Source organism: Felis catus, chromosome E3, assembly GCF_018350175.1.
Source record: "Felis catus isolate Fca126 chromosome E3, F.catus_Fca126_mat1.0, whole genome shotgun sequence".
In the NCBI taxonomy this organism is placed as follows: domain Eukaryota; kingdom Metazoa; phylum Chordata; class Mammalia; order Carnivora; family Felidae; genus Felis; species Felis catus.
This window is the reverse complement of record NC_058383.1, coordinates 39,889,476-39,913,053: the sequence shown is the minus strand read 5'-3', so window position 1 is coordinate 39,913,053 and position 23,578 is coordinate 39,889,476. Positions and strand designations below refer to the sequence as shown.

The window sequence follows — 23,578 nt, the reverse complement described above, 5'->3', positions numbered from 1 at the left end:
CGCACACACGGAAAGGACGAGCACGCCGCCCTGGTTACGACGTGAAGACTCATGAAGGGGCTGCACGGGTGAGCCCGTTCCCAGGCTCCAACACCCCCAGGACAGGCCAGAGCCACAGCCTTCTTGTGAAACCGTAACCATGAGAGACGGCAAAGCTACATCCACCGTGTCTGGAAAAGGTGGCCCCGGGCTTCGGTGCCTGAGTGGGCGCCACACGGGGGCCCCAGGCCGTACCTTCTTTGCGGCCAGGAGCAGCTCCACCGCCTTCTCGTACTGATTGTGCTCAAGGAAGAAGTCCGAGCAGCGGGCCAGGAGGGCAGGGTCCGACCTCTCGTCCAGGTCCTCCGCTATGAGTTGCAGGGCCACAAACTGCTGGGTGGCGAAGGCCAGCTCCAGAGCCTTGGAGAAGTGGCCGGCCTGTGGATGGCGGGGCACTCTCAGCGGCCGCCCAGGCCCCAGGTCCCGAGAACGCCCGAGTGGCGCCCCCGGCACGGCGGCAGGCCCCGGGGTACCCGGCCGCTGGCTCACCTTGTGGTACAGCATCACCGCCCTGTCCACGTGCTCGCCCTTGTCCTCATAGTAGAGCGCCGCCTCCGTCATGTCCTCGGGGGAGCTCAGCAGGGCCAGGTTCATGAGCTGGTCGTCCAGGCCGTTCTCCTGCGGGGACGGGGTCGCCAGGGCCTCCTGTGCACTGTGCTGAGGGTGCCCGAGGAGCCCACCGCCCCTGCCCGGCACGCTGCTGGTCTACATGACTGTGGTTTCCATTGTCGAATGTCTCCCCGGGTCCGCACACAGAATTCTGGGGGGGCTCCCTTCTCTTCTTATTAACAATGTTGTAGGACCTATCTGACACGAGGGCTCTCCAGGCTGGGTGGGGGCACTCTCGCCCACTCAGAATGTCCCTCCTTGCTGTGCACAGGCCCCAAGCGCCAAGCCAGCCTGAGTGCTCGCTTTTGCAAACACCGCCAAGGAGGCTGCGGTAGGCGGATGGGGGGCGGACGCTCCCGGCGCCCAGAGTGACGCGGGCGTGGTGGAAACAGGCCGGGGTGGGGAATAGGGCCTCACGATACAACTCCCTCCTCTTTCTGAAGTGACCTGGACGGAGCCTCCCACCTGCCTGGCTTTAGCCACCAGGGGCTGCACGCCGGCCGGCCACCTACCTTGCACAGGCGGATGGCGTTGTTGAAGGCCTGTGCGCGTGCGTAGAAGTGCACTGCCTGCCTCACCTCCTCCTGACTCTCGTACTGGCGGGCCAGATGATAGGACGCGGCCCAGTTTCCGCTCTCATTTGCGATCTCAGCAGCCTGGAAAGAGAGCAGGGAGCCCTGGGGCCATGTCTCTGCCTCCCCACGCCCGGCAGGCCTGCCCCCTGCCCCCTCCGACCTTCTTTATTATTTTTTTTAATAATTATTTATTTTTGAGAGAGTGAGAGACGCAGAGAGTGAGCAGGGGAGGGGCAGAAAGAGAGAGGGAGACACAGAATCGGAACCAGGCTCCAGACTCCGAGCTGTCAGCACAGAGCCCGACGCGAGGCTGGACCCCATGAACCATGAGATCATGACCTGAGCCGAGATAGGAGGCTTACCCGACTGAGCCCCCAGGCGCCCCAGAGGCGTCTACCTTCTGGATGTTGCCCTGGAAGCAGTGGATGCGGACCAGGGAGAAGTAGTCCTGTGCCAGCTCGTAGTAGTGCAGCGCGGCGTCCATCTCTGCCTGGCTCTCCAGGTACTGGGCCCACCACCTCCACAGGGTCCTGGGGGGAGCCCACGATCCCCTTCAGGGCCTGCACACCCTGGAAAGGAGCCCCGGGACCCCAGCGCCACCGGCAGCCAGGAGGGCGCAGCTCTGCAGGAGAGCACGGATGCCTCATGCTCCGCCCACCCCGCCACCCACCCTAGGGAAGCAGCGGCAGGATGCCCCTGGGCACCACGGCCAACCCTGCGTCTGCCCACCACCTGGCGGCGACACTCACTTGTCCTTCATCTTATTGACGTAGAGCTCCAGGGACTGTGGGTCCTCCGAGAGCATCCTGGGCACCTCGAAGCGGTGGGTGTCCGACTTCTCGTAGCTGCAAGGCCAGCGGGGCAGTGGCTCCTCCCGTGGTCTCAGCGCTGCCGGCGACCCCAGGCCCGGAGACCGGAGCCCAGCGCGAGACGCTCGGGGGCTTGAGGTTCTGACGAGACTGAGCTCCAGCTGCCCTGCGGAGCCTCCCACCCAGAAGGCTGCCACCTGCTCTGAGGCGGTGCCTCACCCTACAAGCTTCTTCTGAGCGCCTCCAAGGCCCTCCCCGGGGCAGAGAATGAAGCAGGGGCATGCAGGCCCCTCCCGGCCCTCCCCGCGGGCCCTCGCTCACTGGCCGAGGGAGCAGGGGAACAGGGGCCCGTCCCGGCCCTCCCCGTGCGCCCTCTCTCACTGGCCGAGGGAGCAGGGGAACAGGGGCCCGTCCCGGCCCTCCCTGCGGGCCCTCGCTCACTGGCTGAGGGCCAGGCTGCGGTCGGCACTGGCCTCCAGGTGCCTGGCGTAGTTGTAGTAGGTGGTGCGCAGGTGGATGCGGTCCCGCAGTTCCGCTGCCTCCACGGCCTTCTGCCACTGGTCGGACGCCTGGTACAGCTTGTTGAGGAGGTCGTAGCGGCCGCACTTCCGGTACAGCTGCTCGGCGTCCTCCTGGAGAGGGGAGAGCGAGCATGGGCCCTGGGGCTCCAGGAAGCCTGCTGGTGTCCCCTGGGGGCGGCGATGCCCAGGCCAACGTGGCAGTGTGTCCCGCGGGGAGAAAGCATCAGCCAGGAAGGCTGGGGGGCTGCCCCTGCATGCCGGGGAGGAGACCCCACCTGCTGCACCGTCCTGCGGACCCCAACCCCACCTGGTCTCCCAGGTGCATGACGGCCTGGGAGTTTCACGCACGTGCCTGAGACGGGGAGGACAGCGGAGGAGGACACAGGCCTCGGTGGCGCCTCAGGGGCCTCGCTCTGCTTTCTGGCGGAAGCTAGTGACCCAGAGGAGCAGACGCCATGGCCTCCCCAGTGGGGCCAGCCGCAACCCTACCTCTAGATCTGCAGGGCAGCCCCCCCCCCCTTGCGCCACCCGCCCGTCCTGGGGCTTTGCCGGACTCACCAGCATGCCCAGCTGTATGGCCAGCATGGCCACCCTGGCCTCCAGCTCTGGCTCCTGCTCGGCCTCGCGCAGCGCTCGGGCTCCGCGAGCGTGGCCCATGTTTCCCAGGCACACCTTGGCGACGTCCAGCCGCTGGGTCTTCACACACACGCGGGCCATGTTCTCCCAGACTGCCTCGCTGTGCGGGGGACACGGCAGCCGTGTCAGCTTGGGGCACTCACGCCACCAGCCCCACAGAGACGCGTGCCGGACGGGCTTCCTCGGCACAGCGATACGGCAAACCGGGGCCCCGACTCCTCCCGGGGCTGAAGGCCACCTGCGTGTCCTCTGCAACCGACAGGGCCAGGGACGTGCTCAGGACGTTTTCCTCCCTGCCTTGATGGCCTTCTGCTGTGCAAATGCTCCTCTGAAACACACCTGTCCATGCCCTCAGCTGAGCCGAGGAAGAAGGGAAAAGGCCACGGGGGGGGGGGGGGGGGGCGTAGAACCTTCACACCCCAAGGGGCCTGGGGAAGGGGGTGCGGGGCCCCAAGCCTGATGGACTGAGGACCAGTGCACGATGCCCAGCGTGGGGTCGGAGGGCCCCTCACCTGGGCTGAACAGAGGCAGGGGTCCCAGCACATCCCCCGGACCCCGTCCCTGTCCTCATACCCACGGGCCCCCGTGACCCCACGCAGCCCCAGGGAGGGGAGGTTTGGAGGCATGGGTCCCACCCCCCACCTTAACCTTCCAGCAACCTCTCTCCTGCCGACAATGACCTGGGGCTCCTGCCCTCCCTGGGTCTAGAAACTTCTGCCTTGAGGTAGCTTCCCCCTCCCACCTTGGGAAACAATAGAATTCAGGGGTCCTGGCGCTGTGCACCCTGCACTCAGATCCTCTCTGCACAGCGCGGGCAAGGAGGGGGCGGTTGGGTCTGCGGCGCCCCTGGGGCCCCCGGCTGTGTGGTCAGTGCATCTAACCGCAGCCTTGCCTGTGAAGAGCGGGACTGCTGAGGAAGGGGGAGGGAGGGGACGCTTGTCAGGGCAGAACCTCCTGTCAGCGGAGGCACGTGAGCACGTGGCCGGGGCTCCAGGAGGGCCGGCGGTGACCGGTGAGCCTGGTGGTCGCAGTCAGAGCTCAGGAGCTCTCTTCCGGCTCACGGAACTGATGGAGTCGCTGCCCCTCCTCCGCCAGGCGGACGAGCCGGGGCCGCCGCGAGGTACTGGATGGAAACAGGCTCCCCCTCCCTTCCGGACGCGTTCCACATCAGAGCCTTCTTTAACGTACTCTCCACCCGAGGCTGAGACCAGCGTGGGGGCGGGCCGGGGCCCGGGGTCCTCGTGTGTCCCCACCCTCTGCCGAGTTGTGAGCACAGATGGCTGCCATCTGCGTATGATGGAGGGGCAAAACCCAAAGAAGCAAAGGAACCCGGCGGCCCATCTCAGCTCTTTCCTGACCCGGTTTTCCGGTGCACTCCTAGGCTAGAGGGGTCCGGCAGGCCGTATGCACGAGCAGGGGACAAGCGTGTGTCGGGAGGACAGCCCGAGCCCTGGCCGCGGGGCTGAGGCTGTGGGCCCGGCAGCTCCGCCACTGGCCTGCACGCAGGACCGGGGGCCCTGGGCTTTGGACAGCCGCCAGCCCGCTGCAGCTCCGCGCTTCCTGTCATCCCCGCCACGACGCGCTCACATCTGCACTTCATCAACATGAGAGACGCTGACGCCAAGGCACACGGGCCGCCTGCCGAGGGGCCTGGCCTGAAGACGGCCTCTCTTGGAAGAGCTGCCGGAACTGGCCCCCGAGGCCCCTCTTCTCGGGCCTGCCCCTCAGGCTTGCAGGGTTCACGGCCTCCCGGTGCACCCAGCAGCCCCGGCTTCGACGCTCTTAGCTCCCGCCATAGCAGCTCTGGGGCACAGGGAGGGCCCTTGGGGGTTTGGGTGCCCAGGGTGGGCCCCGCGGTCCCACGGGTGGCTGAGGAGGGTCCTCTGTGGGCAGGGCCAGATGGCCGATGGCCTGACAGGAGGACCCAGTGAGTGGCCTGGGCCTCCCTGCCTCACCTGGTAGAGGGGCTGGAGGGAGCTGACCCAGTAGCCACCAAAGTCCACCCTGGGAGAAGTGACTTAAATAAATGAGGGGGAGGGGACTGATCCCTTCTAAAGGAAGACGGGGGAGAGGTGCCTTGGTGAGGTGACCCCTGTACCATGCGCTCAGGGACTCGGAATTACACGCTGGTCCCAGACCTTGGAGAAAGGGGCCGTAGGCGGAGGGCTAGGGGTGTCCCTCGAGGGCAGACAGGACCCTGCCCCGCCCCCCCCCCCCCCCCCCCGCCAGCCTCCGGGAGGCTGGAGGAGAGGTGGGAGAGAACACAAGCCAAGGAAAGAAGGCAGGTGGGAAGAAGTCAGCCGGCACATTTGCTACAAAGGACACGTGCTGTGACACGAGCAAAGCCCGTCAGGGACCCAAAGCACAGACGTTGTCTTGAGACTTATGATTCTCCAAGGACCTGCCCACCCCCCCCCCCCACCGCCTTTCAGGGACATAGGCTTGGTGGCGTGGGGCTCCCCGAGGCAGCAGGCACAGGGCCCCCCCCCACAAGAATGGGATGCAAAGTCGGGGGGGCTGTGACTGTTCCCGCCATCCTGATGTTGTGATAATCAGCGCAGCCTAAGCACTCGCCACGTTAAGACCATGCACGTGACCCCAGACCGACTTCTCTCCCTGGGTCTGCTTTTATCAACGCTGGTGAGAAACTAAGTCTGATTTACATGACGGGTCACGTGGGGAAAGTCTGTGACTCCAGGTACCTGACTGTCCTTGAGACTGACGGCGCGGCAAGCTTGAATGTACTTTTTGAACACAGCGGTTACTAATCTCACGATGACCGCTTGCCATCGAATGAATTGTAAAACTGAACCCCCCTCCCCCTGCGCACACACACACAAGGGGCCGAGGCTTCCAGGACACGAGGTGGCGAAGTCGTCGGAACTCTCCAGAGCTCCAGAAGCGGCAGGCGAGCAGGGCACAGGCGTCCCAGGTGCCGACAGGGCCAAGCCGAGGGGACCGAGCCCGTCCCTCTCCAGGTTGTCGGGCCCCTCTCGCAGGTGTGTGGCCTCCTCTCCCATAACGAGGGCGCCCGGTGCTGGCCGGGCAGCTAGTGAAGGCGGCGAGCAGCCAGAGGGGCCCGAGGGCTTTCCCCACGCGACGTCCAGGGTACGTGTGTTTGTAGAGGGGGGCGCGGGCGCCGCTCTCTCTGTGCACGCCGCTCCGGGACCCCGGTCGGGCACGGGGTTCTCCAGTGGGGTGGCGCGGCCTCCCCCGAGTGTCTGCACACGCAGAGGGGCTGCAGCCCCCTCGGCAGGGACGTGCCCTCTGCCCTCAGGCCTCGGTGGGGCACCTGCCCTGCACGTCCAGAAGCCCACCTTCTTGCACGTCCAGGACAAGGCTCTGGCCCGGCAGGTCTGCAGGTGTGGCCCCGACCCAGGCAAAGGCCTGTGTCAGGAGGCCTCTCTACCACGCCCGGCCATTTCCTCCACCGTCCGTGAACTGCCACGGCGAGGGCCGGGGCACTGTGGGTTGCCGGTACCTACGCGCTGGGGGAACGGCCGGCGAGTCCCTAGAGCCGGTGACTGGCCACCAGAGCCCTGCCCGTCCTGAGCTGGGTGCAGATGTCCCCAGGCCCAGCGCAGGGGCTCGTGCTCCGGGCGGTTATCTGCCGCCGTGGTGCCCGAGGGCCAGGCTGGCAGGACCGTGGGCCTGCTCCGGGAGGGCAGGGGAGGAGGGCCCCGGAGCAGGGCTTCAGAAGCCCCCCGCTCTCCTCTCAGGAAACGTGTCCTGTCGGCGTCTGGTTGCAGCGGCCTTGCCGCTCTTTGTTGCAGTTGGCTACGCCCTCCATCCAGCTCACAAAAAACAGCCTCAAAAACAACCATTTCCTCTCTGCCGAGGGGGGGACACACGCGCGCGCCGCACACACACAGACGCACAGGCACTTCCCCGCAGCAGGCCCTCTGCCTTCCAGGACCGGCTGTTCCGTGGCGGAGGCACAGGGCAGGGGCCCGGGCAGCCAGAGGCTGAAGCGCTCCGGCACAGCCGAACCGGCCCCGCTCGGAGCCCGGCCGCTGGGTCTGCTCCGAGGAGCTGGTTCTAGGGAGCCAGGCGGGACATACCCCCACGTCGCCGCCCGCCTCTCCGGTGGCTCACGGGGAGGAGAGGCCTAGCTTCTCAGGAAGACGGCGCACGCACCACTCTGGACTGTTGCTGGCGCCCCGGATCCCTCCCCGGGATGGGCGGAGAGGCTGGCTGCAGCTGGGGCCTGGCCCTGCTCCAGGTGCAGGAGGGAGGGTAAGGACGGGCCCAGGTGGGCTCACCGGCACCTGTCACATGGGCCTTCCAGACGCCTCTGAGAATGAGCGGTGATGTCCTCTAGCAGCCCCTAGCTGGTCTCGGCTCTCCCTGGCCACAGCGACTGACCGGGGCTGGGACTTTCTCCAGGACAAGCGGACGGCACCGGCAGTCAGCGATGACTGTTCAGAAACTGGTGGCCACAGCGGTGCTGGTGGCCCTGGTCTCTCTTGTCCTCAACAACGCGGCAGCCTTCACCCCCAACTGGGTGTACCAGACGCTGGAGGACGGGCGCAGGCGGAGCGTGGGGCTGTGGAAGTCCTGCTGGCTGGCAGATGGGACCCGGGGAGGGCCGAGCCCCGGGGCCCGGCCGGGGCCGGTGGACGCCAGAGACTGTGAGGCCCTGGGCTGGGGCTCCGAGGCGGCAGGCTTCCAGGAGGCTCGAGGCACCGTCAAACGTAAGTCTGCCGACTACTCCGTCTCCTTTAGAACGGTCGGGGCACGTTGTGGGCATGGGGCGCGTGTCTGGTGATGGGGACCCGGGCAAACCCCGAGCTCTGCACCCACCCTCCAGGGGAGCCCGGCCACAGTTCTGCTGAGCCAGACCTGACTCTGGCTCCTTTTGGGTGGAATTCTTGGGAGAGCATGGGGCTTTTCTCTGCCTTTATGCAAAGCTATGGGGCAGATACATTAACGAAATCAAGGAAAATACACTTTCCTTGATGGAAAATACAGATCGTTAGTGAGTGAAATAAGCAAGAAGCTTAAAAACACGGCTGAGTTCTGACTTCATTCCACGGACTGACAGAGTCGTTCAGGCAGCGACTCGGGTCAGATGGCAGACAGGACCTCTGGGAGGGGACCAGCCTGGGGGCAGGGAAGGGGCTCAGGACAGTGGCTCTGGAGAGCAGAGCCCCTCACCGGTTTGTCCCCGCCCCAGCTGGTGGCCCGCGGCCGGTCTGTTCACCACTCTGGAAGGTGGGAACAGGACTTTGACCGTGGGGTCAGGTTTGAGGGTAGGGGAGCAAAGGGCTCACAGGTGTAAGACACTTGTCACCTAATGTGTCACCTATGTGGTCACAGTGGCTGACAGGCAGAGGTCTTCCGGAGTGGACCCTGTGAAGCTGCTGCTGAGGGTCTAACTCCAAGATCAGCAGGAGACCGAACTCGAGCTGGTCCTTTAGAGAACGTGAGGCTTCGGTGGGGGTTTTGTAACTGCTCTCGGAGGGTGTCCCCAGAGTCCTCATCGGTGACTACCCCCACCTGCCACGTGCCGGGGGCCCTGCCCGGCTCAGGGGCCGGGGTGGGGGTGGGGTCCCATTCCACAGGCAGAGACAGAGGCTGCAAGAGGCACGTGCTCCACCAAGGTCCCCGTGGGGAGGCCACCCCAGTTTTTCTGCTCAGAGCCCCTTCCTCTGGGTCTGGGGGTCTTCTGGCCGGGGGGGGGGGGGGTGGCTGTGCCTGTCAGCCCCTCCCCCTCCGCCACAAGCAGGAATTTCAAACTTTTCCGCAAGCTCTCAAAACTCAGTGCAGTTGAACTTGGGTGCCAGGAGACTGGCTGGCGGAGAGCAGGCCTCTTGGGTTCTGAGGTTGTCCTGGCCCACAGAGCACCCCTGGCCCAGAGGCAGCCCACATCACCCAGCCCCTGCCCGGGCCTCAAGCTCCAGCTGGTGCCTGCCCTGGGCGTCCAGACCCTCTGTCCCCTTGCCGAGGCCAGGAGGAGGATTTACGGGTTGGGACGTGCTCTGCCTCCAGATCCCCTTCCCACCCGGCCAGCCGCCTGCATCCCCCGACAACCTGATCAGCAACTCGTAAGACTTCTAGGACATCCTCCCACGGGTACGGCATCTGTGGAGCTAATCCTTAACCGACACGAGTGTCAAATATTCGCCGCAAACGAGGGAAAGGCCATGGAAGCTTCTCGTGAGGGAGACTGAGCTGCTGACACGCTTCTCACCTGCCCCAGGGCGCGAGCGCAGGGCAGCAGGAGCGGCGACCGGGCGGACTGCGCGCTGCCCGGCGCTCCTTCGGGGGCTCTGGCACCTCATCTCCCGGCCCGCGCCCGCCACCCGTCACACCAGCACCCGGCGTGCGGCTCCGCTGGGCGCAGGGATGGGGCAGGAGGGAGCAGCGGCGCTCCGCCAGCACCTGCCAGCTCAGCCCTGAACACCTGCAGGCTCCGCGGTCGTCTCCGTCCGCGACAGGCAGGCGTGTGTGGCGTCAGGCCGGACTCAATCTGCTCCGAGCTCCCTTCTCGGGGCCCGAGAGACTTCAGACGTTGAGGCAGGTGGGGCGATGGCGGACACGCTCGTCCGCTCTGCTCTGGGGGCCCCTGCGTGGCCCGGTAAGAGCCACTCTGCACTCACGGAGTGAGCACGGCAAGGGACCACCTGCCATGACGGGTCAGGGGACCCCGCTGCAGGGTGTCCCAAGTGTGCCGGGTCGGGGACTCCGGGGCTGGCCCCCCATGCACACGGGGTCCTGTCCTCCAGGACCATTGCTCAGGTGGCTTTCATCCCCGTGAGGCGATGTGGGGACGCAGCGTCCCCGAGGTCCTCCCCTAGCTCCCACGGATACCTCACAATCCAAGTCCCTGGCAGCGTGGCTCTCTGCGCGTGTTTCACAGCTCCGGATTCCAGGCATTCCGTCCAGCACCCTAGCCTTTTTCTGAAGCGAGGCGCGGCACGGGTAAACGTGTACGGCTCCGGGGCCCCAGGCGCAACTGTGCGCATCACACTGCCTGGCCTCAGTCCCTCATGTCACAGTTCTGCTGGGTGCCGCTGCCCAGGCTATGCACGAGGTCACGTACCCCGGGCGTGGCGGACGCCTGCCGGGCAGGTCCCTCGCGGCTGGTCAGGGGAGTGGGCTCGGGCAGTCGGTGTTGTACCCTCTGGCCTACGTCCTCACGTCAACGGGGGCAGAGGCTGAGGGGGTGGGGGCGGCACGCGGGGCCGCGGGCAGTGCACTGGGACAGAGAGCTGGGGGTGGGCGAGTGGGAGGGCAGGGCCCTGGCTCCCGGGGCCACGCAGGCCACTCTCCTCTGTGCACCTCCAGCCTTACCTCCCCCGGGTCTGGCTCTGAACCGGAGTGCCCGCTGTCCTGGGCTGTTAGTGCCCACCGTGTTTACCGCCCCTTGTCTCTGAGGTCACCCCCACCTCCCGCGTTTGACCGCCTTTTAGCGTAGAAGAAACTTGTGTGTGGTCACGTATCGGTACAAGTAACAGCAAAGGACACAGAGCGGGAAGACCCCCCCAGAGAGCATACGAAGAGCGGGGCCTCCACGGGAAGGGAGGCCGGCCAGTCTTCCAGTGCACGGGAAGGACCCGCCTGGAGCCCGTTCCGTCCGCACAGCAGGGCCCGTCTGGTCTCCCGCACGCACGTGTGGCCACTGGTCAGGCTGGCCGCGACTTGGGTTGTGCCCCGAAGACTGTGTGGACAGCCGGGAAGGTTCGAGCAAATCGGCCTGAAGTCTGGCTCGCAGCCCAGGGGGCAGGCGAGGAAGCGCGGGTGCCGGTGCCTCCCCCTGCACCAGGAGTTCCCACTCGCCGGGTCCGGCCTCTGGCACCCCTGCCGTTTACTGGCTCAGAGGAGCGTCAGGCCTTCTAGCAACCGCAGGGACTTTTTCGAGGCGACTCTGAAACGCACGGTGTGTGAGCTATCAGCCCACAGGGCAAGAGAGTGGCGTCTTCCCTGTGGGAGGGCATAACCGGCCACGCTCACCGTCTACACAGCTCATCTACACAGCAAGCCAGGTCAAAGGCAGCTGCCGGCTCCGGAAGGTGTTCAGCCGTGGGGACTGTCATCCTCCCGCGGCCCCTCCCTCCTCCTCTCCTTTCAGAAGCCTCTCTGCCCGCAGGGCCACCCTGACTGCTACAGCGCTGCCCGGGTCTGCGCTCAGGGACAACGGCCAGGAGGAAGCCGCTGGACCCACAGTGGGCAGGAGTGGCCCTGTTCCCTCTGGGCTCCTCGGCTGCGAAATTTGAAGGCCGCCTGCCCACCCATGGGCGAGTCACAGATACCACCGTGGGCTGGGGCCCGGTGGGGCCGGTCCTCTGCTCTCGTGGCGGGGGCTCCGTGCGGTAGGGGTCCGGCCTCACGGCGGGCGCACTCCTGCAGGCCGGCGCTCTGCTGCCCGGCACGTGGGAGGTCTCTCCACGGGCCTCTCGAGGCAGCACCGCAGCCCTGACTCCGTCTGTGGTGCGTCCCCCGTGCGTCTGGCTCCCGGGCCTGGGGCGCGAGGGGAGTGGAGAGCTAGGAGCCAGGGAGAGAGGGCCGCGGGGCTCCGGGCACACGTGGAGTCCCGACCTGAGCTGACCACCTGTCTCCCCCTGTCGTTCTCACAGTGCAGTTTGACATGATGCGCGCCTGCAACCTGGTGGCCACAGCGGCACTCGCTGCGGGCCAGCTCACCTTCGTCCTGGGTCTGACGGGCCTGCCCCTGATGTCGCCCGATTCACAGTGCTGGGAGGAGGCCATGGCCGCCGCGTTCCAGCTGGCGAGTAAGTAGCCTCGGGCCCCGGGCAGGCAGAGCGACTGCACCCTCAGCTCATGGGGGGCTGCTGGGCCCACTGTGGCCTTCTCCTGTCACCACAACCCCTGTGGGTCACCCTCTGGCCCGTCGCTGGGGTGGAAATGACACAAAAACGCGCATGGGGAAGTGGAGACACAGGAAGCATCCGGATGGGTATTTCTGTTCACTCCTGAGCTCCTGCCTTTTTCCATTTTAACACCGGCTGCTGAGGCTCTAGAGTGACCTGCTCTGCTTCCCACAGTCTGGGACCACGCAGCCGGTGTGGCTGGTGGTCTGGGCTCACGGTCCTCCCGCAACAGTGCACCAGCCTGGCACAGGCAGGGTGAGAGCCCCCACCTGAGCCCACGCCTCTGCCTTCCCCGCTCACATTGTGCTAGCGGGGAGGTCTGGGCAAGCTCGTGGTTCCGGCCTGGCTCAGCTACAGGCCCTTTTTCGTGAGCAGCAAAAAGCAGAGGGGACACCAGTGTCCGAGCATACGCGCCGTGTCCTGGCACCCACGCCCACCGCCTGTGCTGCCACGGGAGCGGGCCGGGAGGCCGCAGAGTGGCGAGGCCTTAGGGGCGGCTGTTGGGGGTAGCAGGACAGGGAGGGTGCGGACGCGCCCGTGGTCCTGAAAAGCTGAGAGGGGTGGTGGGAGTCGTAAATGAGGAGTGCGACTCTTCTGGGAGGTTCCACGCAGGTAGCCACAGAAGCTGTCCAGGTGACCCCGGTGAGTAGAGGGGCTTCTCTGCTGGTGTGCCCTCGGCTCTGGCCGCCGGCTCAGTTTTCCTGATCACCGAGACCTGGGGGCAGTTCAGGTCCCCTGTTGCCTGCTGGGGAAAGCACGATCGCGGTCCGAGGCGGGGACGGCGTGGCCAGGGTGTGGGGACGTTATCGGCCGACCCGCTTGCCTCTCCTGCCGGCAGAGAATTGCAGCAGGCCCCAAAGTTGAAGGTACAGTTCCAACAAACCCGGCGAAAGAAACGGCAGGAAGTCTGAAGTGAATCATTCCGGGAATAATGGCCCCCGGCCCTTATCTTTCTGGAGAGGGAAGCTGACCGACTGGCAGGAATTCACACGCTGCGAGTGACCCGGGTGGGAATCGGGAATTGGAAACAGGCCTTCCTGCGCCTTTTCATAGAAGGCGGGTGGTCCTGGGCCGGTCACTTCCCCACGGCCCCGTCACCCACAGGGCCTGGGAGCACAGAGGGCCGACCAGGCGGCTTCCAGGAAGGAGTCGCCTTGGGGCAGGGGTGCTGGGCATGCACACCGGCTCTGCCACCCGCAATCCGTGGGGGTCGGGGCAACCCGCCAGCACACCGGCCCCTCTGTCTGCCCCCAGCAGGCTGGTCTTGAGAATTAAAGAGGCAGGTGGGCTGGGATGTCTGATCACCTCGGCCTCTTTGCCTCGTCCACGGCTGTGGGTAGAAACACAGACATCCCAAAGGACGGCGGCCGTTCAGAAAACTACCCCTCTGCCCTCCGCTGACCTTAAGGCCATAAGGCAGAAACGGGGTCCTTGGCCTCGTGGAGACTGCCCACCCCTACCACAGGGAGCTTATCTGAAATTCCACCCCTCCCAGAAGGAAGTGGAAGATTAGGAACAGACATTCAGTGACAACCTAGCAAAGAAAGGGACAGATCTGGATCCTGGAAGTAACTCCCTGTGGCAGCCCAAACGGACCACGGCATCTTTTATTAGAATTACGGGCGAGAAATGGCAGGTTTGGCGTCGAATGGTCGGCTCACTTCCTGCGAGCCCTCACTTCAGAGCAAGACAGTGTTGTTTCCAGATAACATAGTTTTGAAAAGGCAGCCCGGGGGCCCCGTTAGGTAAACCCGGCTGCCTGGCGGCAGCCCAGGCCGTCCCGCGGCCTGTCCTGCCTGTGGGGCAGGCGCTCTCTCTCCCGGGCGTTTCCAGACCGTGGGGCCACCGCGCACAGACCATCACACAGGCGGAGGCCGCCGGGAAGAGCCAGGAGCGCCGAGGGGCGCTGGGGCCCCTCCTGCCCCTGCAGGCGTCTCCTGGTGGCGCCCTGCCCTCACCCCCACAGGTCTGTTTTGCCCAAAAAGGAAATGCACTTGGCCGTGTTTAGACTTGTTTCATTGACAAACAGTACAGAATGCAGCCGTGTGCCTTTCTGCCACCACGCTGCTAATTTTAGAGTTAGGTTTTTTCCTGTGCTCTGGTCTGCTTTAAACAGTCAGGGAGAGACTGAAGGGCGCCGGGATATCCTGTCCCAGGAGGGGAAATGCCTGCTGGTACCTGTTATGCAAGCGAACCTTCAGTCCCCAGTGCCGGGGCCAGAGGGTGGGCAGCAGGGAGAGATGGTGCAGGCGAGTCCGCGGGGCGGCGGGGCGAGCTGGAGCGTGCAGGGGCCAGACTCCCTTCCTGTCCGCCGCTCTGTCCCTCACACCTGCTCCAGCTGCCACACGGGAGGTTCCCGCCTCCTTGTAGAACTTTCCACGTGTAATTCTAATTTGCTTTAGAGTTGGAAACGCTTTCTGTCCCTCATTCCACCTCCGCCCACAAGTTTAACATCCCCGTGTGGCCTCCACGTGCTCCCTGTGACAACAGCTCCCATGGGGGCTGTGGCGGCCTGGCGGACCCCATCCCAGGGTGAACAGCCGCCATGGGCAGCCCCCTGCTGTGGCCATGTGCCCATACAGGCTCCTGGCAGCTGGCTCTGCTGACCCTTCCCCCGTCCTTTATTCTCTCGCTTGTCCGTGTCTGGTCTCCCTGCTCGTGTGCACGAAACGCACTGGTCTGATGACCGCAGGCAGGTGGCCGTCGGACCCTGCATCAGACACCTAAGCGACACCCGGAGCAAGACAGTCGAGGGCGGCTTCGGCAGGCGGCCTGCCTGGCAGGCGCGTCACAGGGAGGCTCCTTTGCTCTGGAGGGTTCCTGAGCATACCGGGGCTTTTCCTGGGGCGTCGAGGTGCTGCACCAGGCTCCGAGGCCCTGGATGAGCCACCTCACCCTGTGCTCTCGGGCGGCCGGGACCCGAGGTGCGGGCTCCGCCACACCTGCCGCTGTGATTACCCTGACCTCCAACCTCGTGTCTGCTGGAGATGCCACAGGGCAGCATCGTCAGGGCTCCTGGGTCAGCCGAAGACTCCCCACGGAGTCTGGCGTGCATGCCGGAGCGGCCAGCACCGGGGAGGGGAGTCTCCTCCTTGCCAGAACGCTGGTGGCTCCGAACTTTCCTAAGTTGACCCCACCTATGGCTTGTGAGGTGCCAGTGGCCCCCGGGCTCCAGCTGCCGTGCGGGAACCAACCAAATCTGTCCCCAGGCGGGTTATTTCCAGGTGGGACACTCTCACGGCTATTCAGGGCTCTGTTCCTCAGTCGAGCTGCAGCTTTGAAGGGCAACTCCCTGGTCGTCGCGGAAGTGGTCTGAGCACCGTGGCCGCAGGTGCACATTCAGGCTGGCATCGGGGTCCCACGCGGCTGGCCTCCCTGCAATAACTGCATTGAGCTCTCCTGGGGGTGAGGCCCCAGTCCCGAGAGCCCTCGGCTAGCAGTCTCTGCTTCTTGTCTTGCCTGATGACGCGGTGGGGGACCCAAGGACTAGGCCGCTCATCTGTTCCCTCCTCCACACCCCTCCCTCACCCCCACTGCTCACCGGAGAGCATGTGCGGCACCTCCCAGCCCCTCCGGAGACCGGGAAGTCCTCCCGCGCTGCAGCGAGGGCCCCGACGGCCGACCCAGGCTGGGCCCACTGTGTCGGGGACGCCCAGGGGCACTGAGGAAAACTCCAGTCCCTCTGTGATGTCCCAGCATGGGGCCCGTAGTCCAGGCGTCCCACTTCCCTGGCTTTGGGTCCACTGGTGACAAATCGACCGTGGTGTAAGGCTTCTCCTCCGTCTCAAGCGTCCGCGACTTTGTAACGTTTGATGTGACTCCTGGCTTACAATTTATTAGCTTTGATCCTAAGTGGCCCCTCATCTCCATGTCTGTAGAATCTCAGTCCGGCCTCCTCGTCTGTCATCCGAGAGGCCCTGCAGCTTTTTCAGACCGAGGGTTTTCCGTACAGCACAATCCCACCACGAAACGCTGTAGTTTGAGGACAGATGAACAACCGACTCGCGCAGGCCAGTGTTCTGCGTTGTGCTGAACCCCTTCATGACAGCACCAGGCTGTCCTCGGGACCCCTGTCCAGTGACTCCTCACGTCCTCTGGGCCGCTGACGAGCAGCCCCGAGCTCACAGGCTTATGCTCTGTCCCTTGGCACTGCACAGAGTGCAGGGTCCCTGCACACGTGGCCCGGCCAGCGGACGCCAACCTTCACCAGCCCGCTCCTCCTCCAGACGCAAAGCCTCCGGAACTCCAGCGGGACGACCCTGGGAGCAGAATCATGGCAGAACCTCCTGGGCCCCGCGTCTCTGGCTTCCTCTCTGCTTCTGGAAATCAGCATTTTTTTATCTTGGGATGGCAAAATTTACATGCACACTGAGCACCCCGTGCCCATGAGAATGCTGATGTCGTCGGTCCTGGTGGCTCGTGAGCTGGTGGGGATTCTGCCATTCGTAGGCACGGGGATCCTCTCGTGGGAATATCTGAGTTTTTGTTTTTCACGAAGAACAGGGCTTGGCTTGGTCTGGACAGAGTGCTCTTCTGTCTTTGGCCCCTGCCTCCACAGCGCTGGTCTGCACCCCAACCACATCCTGCGTTTGTCGCTCACTTCCACGTCCTCTGGGGGTCTCGGCGCCCTCAGCCCTGGCATGCCAGGCGCCGCGTGGGAGCTGCAGCCCCGTGGAAAGGTGACCGGACCCGTCGAACCTTCAGCTCTTCCTTTCCCAGAATCCCTCCCTCTAGGAAGGAGCGTGTGGACCCCGTCACTCTGCTGTTCACAGAAGCTGGGACATCCCAGCTGCGGCTGTGCCGAGGCGGGCCATGTGCTCTTTGTCTGGGAACGGTCTCCCTGGAAGCCGTCACGACACCTATGTCGCAGGCACCACGGGGCAGGCGTGCTGTGTGAAGGTTCAGGGTTCAGCTGCACGGTCTCTCCTTACGCCACCTGCGTGTGCTCGACAGTCACTCCAACAGGAAGGCCCTGTGACAGGCACCGCAGCCCTCGGAAGCAGGCAGGAAGGAAGCGAGGGGAAAGGGACGCCGTGCAGGCCGAGCTGTGATTCGCAGCGCCCGCGTGGCCGGCTCACAGGAAGCGGCTGTTTGCTTTGGAAACAGATTCGCGAGAATGGAACTGACTCCGCATGCAGAATTCAGGCTGTGCTCACACTCGCCCCTTTTGTGTGTTTCTGGACAGACGTGACCATCGCTGACAAGTCCTGGGAGAGCCGCCTCCAGGACACTCCCAGGGGGTCTCCACACCACGTGCGAGAGCTGGGAAGCCCGTGGTTTGAGGCCGGCGGGGCCGGGGCTCCTTCCCACACCCGGGCCCCTTGCCCCGCAGGAGAACTTCATGAAGGGCCACGTGCCTAATGTGCCCCATCCTTTCCACTGCCGACACAGGGCACACAGCACGTCCTCGTGTCTGTGCGGTTCGTACCGCCCCCGGGGACCCAGATGGGGTCACCTGTCCTCACGCCGCCGGACGGAACATCCCCCTGCGTGGCTCGGGCACTTCTCGCGGTTCTGTGCTTGCACCGCTGTTCTGGCAGGTTCTTTGCACCTTCCCGCTTGAGGAGAGGCTTTTCTAAAGTCATTTTTTAATGTTGGGGAGTCAAGCTCTTCTCTGACCACACGTGTTCTGAGTTGAACTGGTCTTTACACAGGATGAGTCATGTCAACGCAGATTTTTAAACCGGTTTTCACTATAGATTCCACCCCCCCCCCCCCCCCCCCGTCTCCTAGAAAAAAGAGCCAAGTAAGGTGTAGCCTCTGAACCAAGCCAGAGAGGGGAGACGCACCGCAGACTGTTCTGGAAACCTGCCCGGTGCCGCCTACCGCCGGCCGGACTCTAAGATTCCGTCCGGCAGGCTCCACGTTGACACGGGGCCGCCACCTCTGTCACCCACGACTGCGGGACGTGGGCGCCACGCGCAGCTCGTTGGTGCACCTGTGAACTCTTGTTCTTTACTCACTCTGTCCTCCCCCGCCCATTCCTTCATCTCTAACATGAAAAACGTTACTCGTCACCGGAGGCGGCTCCACGCTGTGACGCCAGAATCTGAGCATCGTGTGGGCCGCACGGCCCCAGGGAGGGGGCAAGAAACAGACTCGGACGGCAACAGGAGACAGCGACCCTGCTTTCAGAAATACGCGATGCTCGTCTTGAGAAAATAAGCAACAATACATTTCAGTAACCCCGTGAGGCCGGCCAGCGTGGGCCCGAGGGGCACCTGCCACTCGGGGCTCGGACGGCGCGTGGGTGCTGGGTGGGGGTCGGAAGCCGGCGGCTGCTCCGCCCACACGCGTCGGGGACGGGTCCCGTGAGTCAGGGTCTTCAGTGCCTGGAGGTGCCCCGTCCACAGGTGGCCACCCTCCGGGAGGGTCTGTGCCGGCTCGAGCCTGCTTCCCCGGCGCAGCGTTCCCCCACCTGCGCTCACCGTGCTGGGCCAGGGCGCACCTCCCTGGTTAGCCCAACAAGAGCGCCGCTTCAGCTCCCCGAGGACGCGTCAAGCCTCCGCACAGCACACGCGTGTGGAAACCGGCACAGGGGGCAGAGCGGGAACTGGCACGTCCCGCTGTGGCTCCAACGCTGAGAGACGCCATCGCGGCTAAAGGGCCCTGACCTTCCGACGGGCTTGGGTGCTATAAAGTCGCTCTTTGTCACGCCTCCTTCCCAGAGGCCCACGCCGCATTTAATTCCGCACCACGGGATCTAGTTGGTTTGTCTCAAATAATTCACTCCGTAAGTGATTCCTGGAAGGCCCTCCGGGAGGCCTCCCGCCAGCCCAGGGGTGACAGTGGGGGACAGGCCGGGCGTCCAGGCTGAGCTCCGAGCGCAGTCTTCCTCCCCAGGGCTGGGCCAGCATGGGCCGGCTGAGCCAGCAAAGGCCCAGAGAGGCTGGAACCCGGGTTCTCGGAGGAGTGAAAAGGGGCCAGCGTGGCTGCAGCCTAACAGAGGGCGGAGGCGGAGACTCGAGGCCTGGCAAAGGCGGGCGGCCCCGGCACCCGCATCTGAGTGACAGGCGCCTTCTCCCTTCCGGTGCCGGTGAGCTAGGGGGCCTGGATCCTTCCGGCTCAGGGCCAGCTCTGCCCTGTCTGTCCCGAAATGTCTCGCGACGGACTTCACAGGCCCGTCCTTACTCTTCAGTGCTGCCGGCCGACCCCTGTCAGCCACGGAGCTGGGGAGGGGCTGTCCACCCCCACAAATGCTGCTGCAGAACCGGGGCTCAGGCCGCAGAGCAGAGATTTACAGACATTCCTATAAGCAGCGCAAGGACGCCGGCAACGGGCGGGCACAGACTTGGACCACGGCGGCCACGCGGGTGAACCCCTTCCCACCTGCTGGCGTGCCCTCTGCTCGGCCTGGCTCCCTACAGAAGGCTCCCGCCTGCCCTGTGGGAGCACCCGTCCCGGTGCCTCCTGGGTGACCTCAGGCACGACCCTGCGCGTTCGCCTGCTCTCCCGGTGCTCCCTGCTTGCCCCATCCTGCCGGGCCTTGTGGAGAATGGTACACAAGGAGCTCCCTTCACCGGCGGAAAATGCCCGAAGACACGGAGAACTGAGGGGCACACGCCAAGTGGTTTCATTGTCATGGCACAAAACACAGACTCGAACTCCTTTCCCCGACAACACAAAACTTGGGGCCGCAGAACGACGAGCAAGGGATACACTCTTCACCGGGAGACAGAAACGCCAGAAGATTCTTTCTGTCAGTGTGCATGACAAAGAGAAATAGTTATTTTTAACAGAAAGGAAGTATCCAGAAGCTTTCTGTGTATAAAAAGCTCTCCTAAGTACTGCAGAGAATTAACAGAGATTAGTCACTGCCACTATTGTTTAGCACATGACTGGGGTGGATCAATGTTTAATTCATGCTTTCTGGAAGGTGCCGCGATAATGACACCATGCTGCTTGTGAAAGCTGGCTCCCCCCTACCCCTGCCCCCGTAAGTTTCCAGAACCATGAGCTGGCACCACTGCGGCTCGGCTCCGGGGCCACGGGGGTCGTGCAGGGTCTGGTTTCCTGAGGAAAGCAGGGGAGGCTGTGGGGGACGGAGGGACCACAGGAACAGACGGACGGATGTCACAGCACAGGGCGGGGGAGGGACCGCAGCGGGAGGCTGGCCTGGCCAGAGCCCAGGGCGGGGGACACGGGCGAGTCCGGCAGGCGCCCAGGGTTCCGTCCGGATCACTGTAAGAGGCTCTGTCCTCGTCAGGTGCTTTGGGTTCCAAGACACGGCTTCCCCTAGGTCGCCACAGCAGAGGTGTGGTGAGAGCCGCCCAGGCCCCTGCTTCTGCCCAGCCCTCCCTGCCCTCTCCAGCCACGCCAGCCACTCCGGCCACGGCTCCGGCTCGGCATCACGCCTCCTTGCGGCCTCATCCGGCGCCTCCTGGCTGAGGGGTCGGAGACCCACACAAGGAGTGGCGGGGCCTCTCCTTCGTGCCCGTAGGGGCTCCCGGCCCGGACTCAGCCCTGAACTCTACCAAACACCAGTGTCCTGTTATCCTAGGCGGCAGGCCCCAGGCACGAAACCCGCGTTTCCCTGAGGCAAGAGCCGATAAACTGGGAGAGTAAGGGACGCCTTACTTTCGAAGGGAGCATTTCTGCAAGCCGGGAGCAGCTCACGCAGAGGAAATGGCCCGGCCCTGCTGGACCAAAGGGAGAGTGCGCCGGGACCAGGCAGCTTTCTCGCGGGGCCCCCGGAAATTGTTCCGTGCCAGGATTAGACGGCCCCCCAAAGGTCATAAAGGCCCACAGAGGCCGATGAAAAGCGGCTCCACGCTGAAGCGTGGACACAAAGGGGCGACGGCCCACAGGGGGAGCAGGGGCTGCGTGTCCGCAGGGCTCTACAGACCGAGCGGCCGGTCCTGCCCCGGCTCCACACGGGCCTTTCTGAACTCTCCTCTCTCACTTGCAGGTTTCGTCCTGGTCATCGGGCTGGTGACATTCTACAGAATCGGCCCGTACACCAGCCTGTCCTGGTCTTGCTACCTGAACATCGGTGCCTGCCTCCTGGCCACCCTGGCAGCCGCCATGCTCATCTGGAACATCCTTCACAGGAGAGAGGACTGCATCGCACCCCGGGTGATTGTCATCAGCCGCTCCCTGACCGCGCGGTTCCGCCGAGGGCTGGACAACGAGTACGTGGAGTCACCGTGCTGAGGGCCGCTGGGGGACACCGGCTCAGGACTTTCTCCACTATAACCAAACAGCGTAGAAGCCGCAGGGCTGTCCGTGCGGGCCATCCGTAGGGTTTCCCATATATACATGTACGACCCACAGCTACGTTTACTACGTTACACATAAGCATATTACGTGGTTATATACCGCCTGCGCCACGCTCCTGATGCGCCCACCACTGGGCTTCACTGTCCGCACGTTCCGGGAGGAGAGCAGCTCCTCAGGTGCAAGGACGGCAGCCAGCTCACTCTGCGCCTCGGTCTAGGATTAATTTATTCTCTATCTGCTGAGGGGTGGGTCCTCGGTCACATTTACTTTGGTAAAGCAGACTACCCGGGAAGATTTTCCGGAACGGTCCGTGATCTTCCTCGAGTGACTTAGAATTTACAACCAGATGGCTACGGTTTTATGACAGGACTGTGCCAGTAATGTCCGTTTTGCTCCTGATTATTTTTCTAAGTTAAAATAAAATGCAAACTTCCCACCGCTGTCTAAAACTCGTGTTTTATCCATCACTCTGCCACGCGGGTGAAAAGAATTTGGTCTGGCCTTGTGGCATTTTGTGGGCCGGCAGGAAGAGAAGGCTTGAAACATTTTTAAAGGCCCGGTGGGAAGACACCTGTGGGTCGCTCAGGCCCTTACACTCCTGCGCCACCAAGGGCCTGCAGACGAACACTGTGGTAAGACAGATCCCTCCACTGGCAGGGTAAGAGGGGGAAACGTTTATTTGTTTAAGAAAATTCAGAGAGACCGCTTTACGCTTTTCCCCCTATAAAAACCTTCAACCTAGCTTCAGCCAAATTCTGGGTGGTCTACAGATGCCTTCGTGACACGACACTGATTGTAAATAACACTGGTCCTAAATCGGGAGGAGGTGAGTCAGCTGTTACTCCCCAGGCCAAACGGAAACACTGAAGAGTTGCACTTGAGGGGTTCAACACCGGCCCTCACCCTCCAGAACCCCGGATGCCTGTCCACATCTGTCAGGACAGAGTGCCCACCGCACCCACCTGGACGCTTCCTGTGCACTGAAATGCTTGGCCCTGCGCCACCTGGCGGCAGTGATCCCCAGGAAGCTGACACTGGGGCCCGCGGGTAGCACACCAAGCCAGGGTCAGATCAGAGGCCCGCTGGCCACCTCCCCCAACATGAGGCCGCCTCCCCCCAAGCCAGGCCGCCTCCCACTAAAAAACGTTAAGCCTCGCTCTTTCGACCTTCTGGTGAGCATGAGGTAGCTGTGTGGAGCCTGTCTTCAGTGAGACAAACAGTGCGGTGCGGCTTGTGCTTTAAAAATCATAATGCAATTGAGAACGACTGAAAAGCATCTAAAGCTTGACCATTTACAATAAACTCATCACATGCTGTAGAAATAACCAGATTTGTGTCCCACCCCAGCACACTCATGGGAACGTTTAAGTCTGACCTTCCTCCCTCCGAGCTTCCTTCCACAATGGACCCTTCCGCACCCCCCAAGCACATGCTAAAAATAATAGATTTTTAAAAGAATAATGAAACAGTTAAGTTGTACAATTTCAGGGGCGCCTGGGGGGCTCAGCCAGTTGAGCGTCCAACTTCAGCTCAGGTCATGATCTCACGGTCCACGAGTTCGAGCCCCACATCGGGCTCTGCGCTCACAGCTCAGACCCTGGAGCCTGCTTCGAATTCTGTGTCTCCCTCTCTCTCTGTCCCCCCCACCCCTTCACTGACTCTGTCTCTCTCAAAAATAAATAACATAAAAAAAGATGTACGATTTCATAATATTACACATAGGACTATGCTAAGGTACATTAAAGTATTAAAGCTAACCACATAGTTGTGATTGTGTTTATGGTAAATGAAAGGAGGCCAGAGAAAGACTGGGCTGTGCCATCAGCCCCTCTGGTTCACCAGTCAAGTGAAGAGCCCTCTCGTAGAGAGGTCAGTGTGGACACGGCCTGCTCCAGAAATAAGCTTTGGCCACAGTTTTAGAAATAAGACAAGGGACTGGGAGTCATGCGCTCGTTTGAAAAGTACCATCACTGCAAACGAGGGGCTGTTCTAGGTGACAGGTTCAGTTTTCATCTCTGTGTTCCCGCTTCACTTTTACCACGTAATAATTTTCCTGCCCTTCGGATGTGAACGCCTGTAAGTGCTCTTGAGAAGAGTTGCTGAATTCTCTCAGGAATGGAGACGAGGCTGCTTGGAGACAGCCTTTGATTAAACATTTTAGAGCATGGGGCACCTGGGGCGGCTCAGTCAGTTAAGCGTCCGACTTTGGCTCAGGTCATGATCTCGGGGTTCATGGGTTCGAGCCCCGCATCAGGCTCTGCACTGACAGCTCGAGGTCTGGAGCCTGCTTGGGATTCATATTCTGTCTCTCTCTCTCTCTGCCCCTCCCCTGCTCA

At 63.3% G+C, this 23,578-nt stretch overlaps 2 protein-coding genes and 1 non-coding gene across 12 annotated transcripts in view; 2 read left to right on the top strand and 1 right to left on the bottom strand.

Annotated features, from left to right (window-relative positions):
• The window catches only part of IFT140 (intraflagellar transport 140), an 81,073-nt gene that overhangs the window by 14,401 nt on the left and 43,094 nt on the right, over positions 1 to 23,578 (bottom strand). For all 10 annotated transcript variants that reach the window (XM_045047865.1, XM_045047866.1, XM_011290728.4 and 7 more), the window contains 7 exons: positions 3,112 to 3,289; positions 2,474 to 2,664; positions 1,973 to 2,068; positions 1,621 to 1,753; positions 1,161 to 1,304; positions 529 to 657; positions 235 to 417 (listed from right to left, as the gene is read on the bottom strand). In XM_045047865.1, the coding sequence (XP_044903800.1) occupies positions 235 to 417; positions 529 to 657; positions 1,161 to 1,304; positions 1,621 to 1,753; positions 1,973 to 2,068; positions 2,474 to 2,664; positions 3,112 to 3,289 (1,054 nt within the window). The remainder of the gene's footprint in view (positions 1 to 234; positions 418 to 528; positions 658 to 1,160; positions 1,305 to 1,620; positions 1,754 to 1,972; positions 2,069 to 2,473; positions 2,665 to 3,111; positions 3,290 to 23,578) is intronic.
• On the top strand, positions 5,707 to 5,838 carry LOC111558314. The gene has a single exon (XR_002739035.1). It is a non-coding gene; the product is annotated as a small nucleolar RNA SNORA72 (small nucleolar RNA).
• On the top strand, positions 6,274 to 21,678 carry TMEM204 (transmembrane protein 204). The gene is made up of 3 exons (XM_003998953.6): positions 6,274 to 7,883; positions 11,769 to 11,924; positions 20,932 to 21,678. Exons 1-3 carry the CDS (start codon positions 7,604 to 7,606, stop codon positions 21,174 to 21,176), a joined length of 681 nt encoding a protein of 226 aa, XP_003999002.1. The 5' UTR covers positions 6,274 to 7,603; the 3' UTR covers positions 21,177 to 21,678.

Bases quoted from the DNA above. Each gene is read 5' to 3' on its own strand.
- TMEM204 (XM_003998953.6), top strand. From the start codon at position 7,604: ATGACTGTTCAGAAACTGGTGGCCACAGCGGTGCTGGTGGCCCTGGTC. The intron at 7,884-11,768 runs GTAAGTCTGCCG...TCGTTCTCACAG, and splicing joins GGCTCGAGGCACCGTCAAAC to TGCAGTTTGACATGATGCGC. The intron at 11,925-20,931 runs GTAAGTAGCCTC...TCTCACTTGCAG, and splicing joins CGCCGCGTTCCAGCTGGCGA to GTTTCGTCCTGGTCATCGGG.